Genomic DNA, 11,370 nt, shown 5'->3' on the forward strand with positions numbered 1-11,370 from the left:
GGAGGAAAAAGGGAGAGGAAGGAGAAAGAGGGAGAAAGGAAAGTGTTTATGGTTCAGAGGAAAAGTTAAGATGAGAGGGGAAGGGAAGGAATGAGAGAGGAAAGAAGGATGGCGATGAGGGAGGAAAAAGGGAGAGGAAGGAGAAAGAGGGAGAAAGAGTGTTGATGGTACAAAGAAGGAAGGGGTTTAGGGTGAAGAGGTGAAGAGGAAAAGCTAAGAAGAGAAGGAAAGGGAAGGGAGGAGAGAGGAAAGAAGGATGGCGATGGGGGAGGGAAAAAGGGAGAGGAAGGAGAAAGACGGGGAAATGATGCGGAAGATAAAGGATGTGGAAAGAATGAGAAAGAAGGAAGGGCATATGTAAAAAAGGAAAAGGGGAAGGAGGGAAGAGGAAGGGAGTGAGGGAAAGGAAAGAGAGGCGAAAGGGTAATGATGAGGGGATTGGAAAAGAAAAGGGAGAGGAAAGGACATAAATGGATAGTCGTGAAGGGGAAAAGAAGAAGGGGGTAAAGAAGAAGGAAGGCATATGGAAAAATGAAAAGGGGAATGAGGGAAGAGGAAGGGGGTGAAGGGAAGGAGAGAGAGGTGAGAGGGTGATGAAGAGGGATTGGAAAAGAAAAGGGAGAGTAAAACATATGTGGATAGTGGTGGAAGGGGTAAGGAGATGGGAAGGCACAGGGAATGGGGAGGGAGGGAGGTAAAGATGGAGGAGAAGGAGGGGACAGTGATGGATGAGGAGGAGGAGGAGCAGGAGGAGAAGAAGAAGAAGAGGAGGAGGAGGAGTGATGTAAAATAAATCTGTTTTGGGAGCGAATAAATCTTAGGTGTTCCCCGTGGCCATCAAGGGAGCCGTGGAGTAATGTAAACGTGGCTGGCTGGACCCGTAGACTTTTACGCGTCACTATCTAGATTACAGTCCGCCCGTGACACACTCTTCTCTTGGAGGCAGCGGAAAGGTGGTGACATCCTAGTGGAAGTCTTGCTGATAAATCTTTTGCTGACCCAGTTTGCTGATTTTAAATGTGGCAAGAGATATCCCCAGGCTTTACTTATTCATTTTTTTTACAGCAAGGAAGCAGTTCAAGGGGAAAAATATGAAGACAAAAAAGCCCGTTAATCACTGCTCCTATAAAAAAGAAGTATAGAGGAACCAAAAAAGATGTCAATTTCGTATGTGCTAAAAAAATAGTCATATAATATTGATGGTAATTTTGTAATACTCATCGTTGATTATTGCAAGGAAGAGTGTGTTTGTGATTTGCATGAGAAACTAACTCCTCTACAAAGGTCTTTTGGGTAGCATGACAACAGTACTATTCTAAAAAGGGCCTTTGTCTCTTAATACAATATCGACTTTTGCCATTTACATTTAGAGGCCAGTCAAATAAGAAAGATCAGAAAAAGAGGAGATATAAGTGAAGCAAAATGATGAAGAAAGAGAAGAGAAGAGGAGATAAATAACAGGAGAGCAGATACGAATAGGAGGAGAAAAGGAAGAAATGAGAAAAGAGAAGAGGGGAAAAGAGGGGAAAATGAAAATGAAAGGAAAAAGGAAATAGAAAGTGGGGAAGCGCAAGAGAGACGTAGTGAAGAGACGATACTAATAGAACGAGAAAAATAAATTCAGGATAAAATAGAGGAGAGAAAAGAGAGAAAGTAAAAGCTGCAAGAAAAGGAAGAAAGGAGGAGGAAAACAGATTGGAAAAGAAACGAAAAAAATAAAAATAGAAGAAAAACAGGGGAAACAAGAGAGAGAGAGAGAGAGAGAGAGAGAGAGAGAGAGAGAGAGAGAGAGAGAGAGAGAGAGAGAGAGAGAGAGAGAGAGAGAGAGAGAGAGAGAGAGAGAGAGAGAGAGAGAGAGAGAGAGAGAGAGAGAGAGAAGAGAAGCAACCAAGAGGGGAGGATAAAAAGAAAGGAAGGGAGATAGAAGCTACAAGAAGAGGAGGAAAGGAGGAGGAAAAGGGAGGGAAAAAGAGTCGTTACCAGCGCTGGCGGGGAAGAGTTAAGCCTTGTTACGCACTTAGGTTAAAGAGGAAGTACTGAGAGAGGGGAGGAGAGAAGGGAAAAAGGGAAGAAGGGAAAGAGAAGAGAAGACAAGGATTAGGGAGAGAAGCAGTATGAGAAATGAGAAGCGAGATGAGACGAGAAAGAGGAAGTAGTGGAGAGAAAGGAGGAGAGGAAGGAGAAAGGGAAGAAGAGGAGAGAAGAAAGATGAGACAGAGAGAATAAAGATGAGAAAGGCGAGATGAGACGAGGAAGAGGAAGTACTGGAGAGAGGAGAGGAGAAGAAGAAGAAAAGGAAGAAGAGAAGAGAAGAAAGATGAGACAGAGAGAATAAAGATGAGAGAGAAAGGCAAGATTAGAAATAAGAAGCGAGATGAGACGAGGAAGAGGAAGTACAGGAGAGAGAGGAGGAGGAGGAGAGGGAAGAAGAGGAAGGAGAAAAGGAAGAAGAGGAGCGAAGAAAGATGGGACAGGGAATAAAGATGAGAAAGAGGAAGATGAAAGATAGGAATTAGAGGAGAAAGAGGGTAAAGGAAGAAGTAGAAGAGAGGATGAAAGGGGAGGAAAGGGAAGAGAAAAGGAAGAAGGGAAAGAGAAGAAAGATGAGACGGAGAATAAAGATGAGAGAGAGAGAAGCAAGACGGGAAACAGAGAAGAAAGAGATGAAAATAAAAAGAGTCAGAAGAGAGGATCGTTATGGAGTTGAATAAATGTAAATTGAAGGAAGAAAAAGGAGGATGGAAGAAATGGAGGAAAGAAAAAAGGAAAAGAGAAGAAAGAGATAAGAGAGAAGGGCAAGAAGAACTGAGGACAAGAAGGTGAAATATGAAATGGAGGAGGAGAGAAAGAGAATGGAGGAAACGGAAGAAAGAAGGGAAAGATGAAGAAAAAGAGGAAAGGGAGAAGAAAGGAAAGCAATAAGAAGTAGAAGACAAGATCATTATGGAGGAAAAAAAATGTGGAATGGAGGAAGAAAATAGGAACAGGTAGAGAATGGAAGAAATGTCGAAGAAAGGAAAGAGGAAGAAATTAAAGAAAACGGGAAGAAAGAATGAAAGGGAAAGTGGAACAAGAAAATAAAGAAAACGGGAAAAATAAAGAAAATGAAGATAAAAAGGAAGAAAGGAAGTAAGAAAGAACAAGAAAGGAGGATAAAAAGCAGAAGAAAGGAGAGAAGGGGAATGAATTTAGGGATGATCCGAGCAAGAGAGAACGAGATAGAGGGAAGGAGGAAGGGGAAGGAAGGAAGGAAGGAAGGAAGGAAGGAAGAAGGGGAGAGAAAGAGGGGAGGCGAGGGAGGGAAAGGAGGGAGGAAGGGATAAAAAACGTGAACATGTGAAACGAATATTGGTAGAGAGATATGGAGGGAAGGAGGAGGAGGAGGAGGAGGAGGAGGGAAGGAGGGAGGAAAGGTGTGAAGGGGAAAAGAACACAGGTAGGGAGGGAGGAAGGGAGAGAAGGAGGGAGGGAGGGAGACTGGAGGTATAATGAGGAGGGAGAGAAAATGAATGTACGGAGGTAACAGGTGTGTACGAGAGAGAGAGAGAGAGAGAGAGAGAGAGAGAGAGAGAGAGAGAGAGAGAGAGAGAGAGAGAGAGAGAGAGAGAGAGAGAGAGAGAGAGAGAGAGAGAGAGAGAGAGAGAGACACTAAATTCGTGCTGGCTAAAAATAGATGTTGTCCTTTACACACACACACACACACACACACACACACACACACACACACACACACACACACACACAATCAATACACACCCAACACAATCATCTCGCTCCCTGTAAGCCTTTCTTTGTTTTTATTGCAACACACACACACACACACACACACACACACACACACACACACACACACACAGGTAACATCTAACTCAATTTCTTTTCCCTATAATTCTTGACATTATCTTTTAATTGTGTTGCATTGAAGTAATTATATGCTGTGTGTGTGTGTGTGTGTGTGTGTGTGTGTGTGTGTGTGTAATTATTATGTGGGGATGTTTTTTTTTCAGTTTATCATTCTAATACAAGGTTTTCTTCATCTCTGTCACATCTGAAGGCAAGAAAGAAGAAAACGGCGAAGAAAAAATATTCCCATTCTAGTTTACACACTGGAATTGTGAAGTGCTTGGAGGAGAGAGAGAGAGAGAGAGAGAGAGAGAGAGAGAGAGAGAGAGAGAGAGAGAGAGAGAGAGAGAGAGAGAGAGAGAGAGAGAGAGAGAGAGAGAGAGAGAGAGAGAGAGAGAGAGAGAGAGAGAGAGAGAGAGAGAGAGAGAGAGAGAGAGAGAGAGAGAGAGAGAGAGAGAGAGAGAGAGAGAGAGAGAGAGAGAGAGAGAGAGAGAGAGAGAGAGAGAGAGAGAGAGAGAGAGAGAGAGAGAGAGAGAGAGAGAGAGAGAGAGAGAGAGAGAGAGAGAGAGAGAGAGAGAGAGAGAGAGAGAGAGAGAGAGAGAGAGAGAGAGAGAGAGAGAGAGAGAGAGAGAGAGAGAGAGAGAGAGAGAGAGAGAGAGAGAGAGAGAGAGAGAGAGAGAGAGAGAGAGAGAGAGAGAGAGAGAGAGAGAGAGAGAGAGAGAGAGAGAGAGAGATCAATAGGCGCGCCACACACCCGCAGGTCCCGGGGGTGCCGCACGCCGCGCCGCTGCAGGCTGAGGCGCAGCGCCCCCGCCAGCGCCGCCAGCAGCACGTCGTTGAGGCAGGTGCGGGTGACCTGCTTCACGCGCACCACGCCCCCCACCGTCACCCCCGCCCCCCACACCACCACCTGCCCCTCCCCAGCCCCCTCCCCCTCGCTCCACACCGTGTAGGCACCGCCCCCCTCGCAGGCCTCCCGCGCGGAGACCTCCTCGCCGCCGCCGCAGCAGCAGCAGCAGGCGGGGGCGGCGCGACGCGGGGGCGGGGGAGGGCGCGTGCAGCCTTTGGTGAGGGTGAGCGGGTTGAGCTGCGGCCGCCACGCCAGCAGCCAGGTGAGCGCCGTGAGGGGGCCCACCAGCAGGCCGCGCGCCAGGTTCATGCCGTAGGTGGTGCCGCCGAAGTGCGGCTTCTGCGGGAGGTGCATGATCTGGTTGTCGGAGAGGGACTGGCACAGCACCCGCACCAGCGACATGCCGTCACTCAGGCACTGGTGCAGGCGGCACACTAGCACCGTGTCGCGGCTGCGGCCGTAGTCGTGCAGCACGATCACCTCCCAGAGGGGCCGCGCGGCGGGCAGCGGCTGGGACAGCAGCGCGCCCACGTAGCGGTGCAGCGCCTCCTCGCTGGCCACGGCGGGGCCCGCGAACACGTGGTTGTGCAGGCTGAAGGCAGCGTCGGCCACCCACGCCGGGCCCGCCGCCAGCCGCCGCACCGTCTGCGTGAAGCGCGGGTACTGCAGCATACCCGCGCCCGTGCGCGCCTCCACCACGCGCGCCGCCAGCAGCTGCTTGACGCGCTTGAGGGTCATGGCGGCGTCGATGACGAGGACACTGTGCATGACGGCGCGGGGGTCCGCCTCCTGCAGCAGGAACTGTGCGTCGTGCGGGGAAAGGTAGTCCCCGCGGCAGGCGGCGGCGCAGGCGGGGCCGCGGGGCAGGCGGCAGGCGGCGGCGAGGCCCTTGGCGAGCATGGCGAGGGGCAGCATCAGCAGCAGCAGCAGGGCCAGCGGCACGCTCAGCAGGCAGATGGCCAGCACGCCCGCCACGCCCGCCGCGGCCCCTGCCAGCACGCCCTCCTCCAGCGGGTGCCGCACGCGGCCCACCGGCGCCGACTTGAGGTACGCCGCCGCGCCGCCGCCCGCCTCGCCGCGCCGCCTCTTCCGCTTCCACGCCTCCGCTAGGCGCCGCTCAGCCTCCCGCTCCCGCCGCGTCTCCACCGTGATGCACGTGTCCCGCAGCGCCGCCCCGCCCCGCGCCTCGCCCCGAGCCCCGTCCTCGAAAACCCCGCCGCCGCCGCCGCCACCGGTCGTCGCTGTCGCGGGGCAGCAGCGGTGGACGTCCCCCGTCATGTTGGTGGGCGCGGCAGAGGAGGCGGGGGGCGCCGCGCCCTCATAGGGGAATGGCGGGTGCAGGGGCGACAGTCTGGAGGCAGGGTCGAGGGGGGACAGCAGCGGGGGGGCGGCGGCGGCCAGGTGGGGGCGGCACACCAGCGGCGGCGGCGGCACCGACGACCCGCCGCCGTTCTGGTACACTGTCATGGCGGCGGCTGCCCCTCATGGCATGGCGGGGGGCCTGGGGGGGAGAGGAGGGGGTTAGAGGATGGGGCACACACACACACACACACACACACACACACACACACACACACACACACGTACACGCCCTAAACAGTCTTCCATCAGGTCATTACATACAAAATTACGCCAATTTCCTTCCCTCATCGCCGCCTCGCAAATTACAACCGTGATACATAAACTGCGCTGAGGAAGGAAGGGAAGGGCAAGTAAAAACAAAACAAAGAAACACCACTACCACCACAACAACACCATAACAACACACAAATACACACACAAACATACTATAAGCTCTGTACCGAATTTCAACAAGAGAATAGCGTAGAAAAGAGAATAGAGGAGGTGGCGAGGTGGCAATGAGAACGAAGAAGGGAAGAGAGCAAGGACATTATAAAAAGATAGAGATAAGAGAGATAAGAAAATGCAAAAAAATATATATAGAAGAGGAGAGAGGAGAAGAAAAAAAAGAAAAGAAAACGGAAAGATAAGAGGAAGGAAGAGGAGAGAAGAAAAGAGAAAAAGAAGAAAACAGAACAGAAGAAAAGAGAAGACAAAGGAGACAATAGAGGTGAAAAGAAACAAGAAGAGGAAGGGAAGAGAAAAGAAGATGAACACCATTGATAGTTAGAAGAGAAGAAAATAGGAATGAAAGAGAGAAAAAAAAATGAATACGGAAAAAGAAGAAAGAAGAGACAGAAAGAAGATGAAAAAGATAAAAAAAGAGAAGAGAGGAGAAGAGAAAAGAAGAGAAAGACCATTAATCATTAAAAGAGAAGGAAAGAGTGATAGAAGAGAGGGAAGAAAAAGAATAGAAATGGAAAAAGAAGAAAGAAGAGACGAAAAGAAGAGAAAAAGATAAGAAGAGAAGAAAGGAGAAGAGAAGAGAAGAGAAAGACCATAATCATCAGAAAAGAAGGAAAGAGGAACAGAAGAGTGAATAGAAAAAGAAAAATGAAAAAGAAAAAAGAATAGAAGAGAAAAATGATAAGAAGAGAAGAGAGGAGAAGAGAAAAGAAGAGAAAGACCATCAATCATAATCTCTTCAGCATTCATGACACACACACAAAAAAACTCCCTTTTTCAACATTTGCTTTCAGAACCCCGAGCTAAACTAAACAGTGGATTGGGTTACTCTCTCTCTCTCTCTCTCTCTCTCATCGCTTTACTTTCAGCTCCCCTTTCCCTTTTCCTTTCCTCTCTTATCTCTTTCTTTACCATTTTCTTTTCATATTTTCCTCTTATCCTTTCCTTCATCTCCTTTTCATCTCTGCTTTTCATTCTTTTCCTTCCTTTCCTCTTCATCCATTATTCTTTTCCTATTTTCCTTTCTCTCTTTTACTTTCTATCCATTCCTCGATTATCTTATTTCCACTCCTCCTCTTTTTTCCTTTTATTCTTTTTCCTCCTTCCCTTCATCTCCTTTCTTCCTCTTTCCTCATGCTCTTCCCTTCCTCCCTCATTTTCTTATCCATCTTTCTTTTTCCATAGTTCATCTTCTTTCTCTACCTTCCTCTTCTTCTCCTCCTTCCTTCCTCCTTTCATCTCTTCCTTACTCTACTCTCCCTCTCTTCTTTACTCCTAACCTTACTTCTCTTTCCTCCCTCCTTCCTCTCTCTCTTACTCCTTTCCTCCAGTTTCTCCTTTTCTTTTTACCTTTTTTCTTTCCTCCTCCTTCAGTGAGAGAAAAAATATTATATTGGAAGAAAAAAAAATAGTATAGACTTCTCTCTCTTAAATAATATATGAAGGTTATTTCCACGGCCCTAAGTTATCTTTCATTACTAAGAGAGAGAGAGAGAGAGAGAGAGAGAGAGAGAGAGAGAGAGAGAGAGAGAGAGAGAGAGAGAGAGAGAGAGAGAGAGAGAGAGAGAGAGAGAGAGAGAGAGAGAGAGAGAGAGAGAGAGAGAGAGAGAGAGAGAGAGAGAGAGAGAGAGAGAGAGAGAGAGAGAGAGAGATTCAATTACTCTATCTGGAAACAAAGCCGAAACGAAAGAGGGAAACAAAAGGGAATACCAGAGTTTCCCCTTTAAAATATTTAGCAGAAAACGGGAAGACAAAAAAACAGAAAAAAGAAAACGAAGAGTATGGAAGAAAACGAACTGTGCTGAATTCTGGAGAGAGAGAGAGAGAGAGAGAGAGAGAGAGAGAGAGAGAGAGAGAGAGAGAGAGAGAGAGAGAGAGAGAGAGAGAGAGAGAGAGAGAGAGAGAGAGAGAGAGAGAGAGAGAGAGAGAGAGAGAGAGAGAATAAAAACTGAGTCATTTTTTGCTAATTAAGAATAGATGAGAATTTAGCAGAAAGATAATGGAAGAAGGGAAGGAGAAGGAAGGAAGGAAGGAAGGAAGGAAGGGAGAAAAGAAGAAAGGAAGGGAATAAAGGAAGAACGGAATGAATAGATTTAAAGAGAATGGAAAAAACAAAAAAAAGAAGAACGAGCACAAGATGAAGAAGAAGGAAAAGAAAAAGAAGAAGAAAACGAAATGAGAGAAAAAGAACAAGGTGAAGAAGAAGAAGAAGAAAAAAAAGAAGAATTTAAAAGAAGAACAAGATGATGAAGAAGTAAAAGAAGAACAAGATGATAAAGAGGAAAAAGAACAAGATGAAGAAGAAGAAGAAGAAGAAGAAGAAGAAGAAGGAGAAGAAAAAGAGGAACAAGATGATGATGATGAAGAAGAAGAATAAGGAGAAGAAAAAGAGGAACAAGATGATGATGATGAAGAAGAAGAAGAAGAAGAAGAAAACAAGAAGAAAACAAAAAGAAAAACAAGAAGAAGGAGAAGAAGAAGAATTAGTGACAAAAATAAATACTCAAAATCAAAAAATAAATAAAACAAATAAAATAGATTGAGACAAAAATATAAACAAACAAATATTTTTCCTCCACGTCTAAAAATATAATAACAGTAATGCACTTTTCTCCTCCTCCTCCTCCTCCTCCTCCTCCTCCTCCTCCTCCTCCTCCTCCCCACCATACACATTTTTCGTATATTCTCTTTCCTTGACCCTTTCTCTCTCTCTCTCTCTCTTTTATGATGTCTTAAGTATGGAAGAAAGAGAGGAAGCCCTAAGAATGTGAGAGAGAGAGAGAGAGAGAGAGAGAGAGAGAGAGAGAGAGAGAGAGAGAGAGAGAGAGAGAGAGAGAGAGAGAGAGAGAGAGAGAGAGAATGGAAAATTGATAAAACTTGTGCGTGAGTGCATGCGGATGTGTGTGTGTGTGTGTGTGTGTGTGTGTTTTACGTACATGCATGTTACTCCTTACGTACATAAACATTCTTACCTCAGCTAAACGCACACACGCCTTTAAACACACACACACACACACACACACACACACACACACACACACACACACACACACACACACACACACACACAGGTAATATCCTAATGATTTAGAACAGGTAACCGCATTCCTTTCACCCACACGCTTGTTCTCTTCTTACAAATTATTATTATTATTATTATTATTATTATTATTATTATTATTATTATTATTATTATTATTATTATTATTATTATTATTATTATAAGAAAAAGAGAGGAGAAAAGAGACTTGTAGAGGAAAATAAGGAGAAATGATGGTTGAAAGAGTATGAGAAAGAGATAAATAGATAGACAGATAGATAGATAAAGAGAGATAGAGAGGTGGAGGACGTTAGGAAAGGCCTTTGATCTGCAGTGGCCTAATGATAATGGTGGTTCTCTCTCTCTCTCTCTCTCTCTCTCTAACAGTACCGCTTTGACGCATGGTATTACGGGCTCGTCCTCCTCCTCCTCCTCCTCTTCCCCCTCCCCCTCCTCCCCGCCTAATGGAAAGTAATATTCCTCCGTGGGCTTCGCTGATGCAGGAAGAGGAGATATTACTGGGAGGAGGAGGAGGAGGAGGATTAGGAGGAGGAGGAGGAAGGGGTGGAAGAAGAGGTGGAGGATGAAGAGAAGGAATGCAGGGAGGGTGAGCTTAGTGTGGAAAAGTGAAGGAGGAGGAAGAGGAAGAGGAAAAGGAAGAGGAAGATGAAGATGAAGATGAAGAGGAAGAGGAGGAGGAGGAGGAGAAGGAGGAGTGCAGTAGAGGTGAGCTTTGTGAGAAAATGTGGAGGTGGAGGAGGAAAAGGGCGAGAAAGTGGTGTATTTAGAGGGAGGAGGAGGAGGAGGAGGAGGAGGAGGAGGAAGAGGAAGAGGAAGAGGAAGAGGAAGAGGAAGAGGAAGAGGAAGAGGAGGAGGAGGAGGAGGAGGAGGAGGAGGAGGAGGAGGAGGAGGAGGAGGAGGAGGAGGAGGAGGAGTGCAGTAGAGGTGAGCTTTGTGAGAAAATGTGGAGGTGGAGGAGAAGGGCGAGAAAGTGGTGTATTTAGAGGGAGGAGGAGGAGAAGGAGAAGGAAGAGGAGGAGGAGGAGGAGGAAGGTTAATTTTGATGAGTCCTACACACGCGGCAGGAATAAACATGTCCTTCCTTTTCTTCTTTCCTTCCTTCCTTTCTTCCTACCTTCCTTCTTTCCTTCCTTCCTTCCTTTTCTTATTTCCATTCACAACTTTTTTTTATTTTTTCTCTTCCTTCTATCTTTTCTTGTTTCCTCTGTTCTTTTTTTTTCTTTCTTCCTTCCTTCCTTCATTCATTCATTTCCTTATTCCTGTCTTCTTTTCTTCTTCATGTTCATTCTCAACCTTTCACACACTTCACTCCCTTCCATTTCTCCTTCTTTTCTTCTTTCCTTCCTTCCTTCCCTTCTTCCTTCCTTCCTTCCCTAATTCCTTCTTTATTCTCCTAATCTCATTCACAGCTTTTTCTTTATTCTAATTAACTTTTCATGTTTTTTACTTCCTCCTCTTCTTCCTCTCCTTCCTTCCTTCCTTCCTTCCTTCCTTCCTTCCTTCCTACCTTCCTTCCTTTCTTTTATCTCTCCTTTTCTTTCCTTTACAATTTCTTTCTTTATATTTCTCATTAACAATTATTTTTTTCTCATTCCTTTTCTTCTTTCTCTCTCCTCCTTTTCTTCTTCTTTTCTTCCATTCATTCATCTATTCTTCTCCCGTAATCACATTTTCCTTAATTCATATTTTCTTTCTTCCTTCCTATCCTGTTTTGCTCTTCCTCATTCTCCATTTCCATTCCTCCGAGGCATTGCAATTTTAATATAATCTTGTCCTCCTCCTCCTCCTCCTCCTCCTCCTCCTTTTCCAC

General features: G+C 46.3%; 1 protein-coding gene across 1 annotated transcript in view; it reads right to left on the reverse strand.

The window, feature by feature from the left end:
• LOC127005739 (uncharacterized) overlaps window positions 1–11,370 on the reverse strand; it is a 36,027-nt gene that overhangs the window by 19,525 nt on the left and 5,132 nt on the right. The window contains exon 2 of the mRNA XM_050874851.1: window positions 4,598–6,194. Within this exon, the coding sequence (XP_050730808.1) occupies window positions 4,598–6,160 (1,563 nt within the window). The 5' untranslated portion in view covers window positions 6,161–6,194. The remainder of the gene's footprint in view (window positions 1–4,597; window positions 6,195–11,370) is intronic.

The sequence above is a fragment of the Eriocheir sinensis genome, chromosome 30 (assembly GCF_024679095.1).
Source record: "Eriocheir sinensis breed Jianghai 21 chromosome 30, ASM2467909v1, whole genome shotgun sequence".
Lineage (NCBI taxonomy): Eukaryota > Metazoa > Arthropoda > Malacostraca > Decapoda > Varunidae > Eriocheir > Eriocheir sinensis.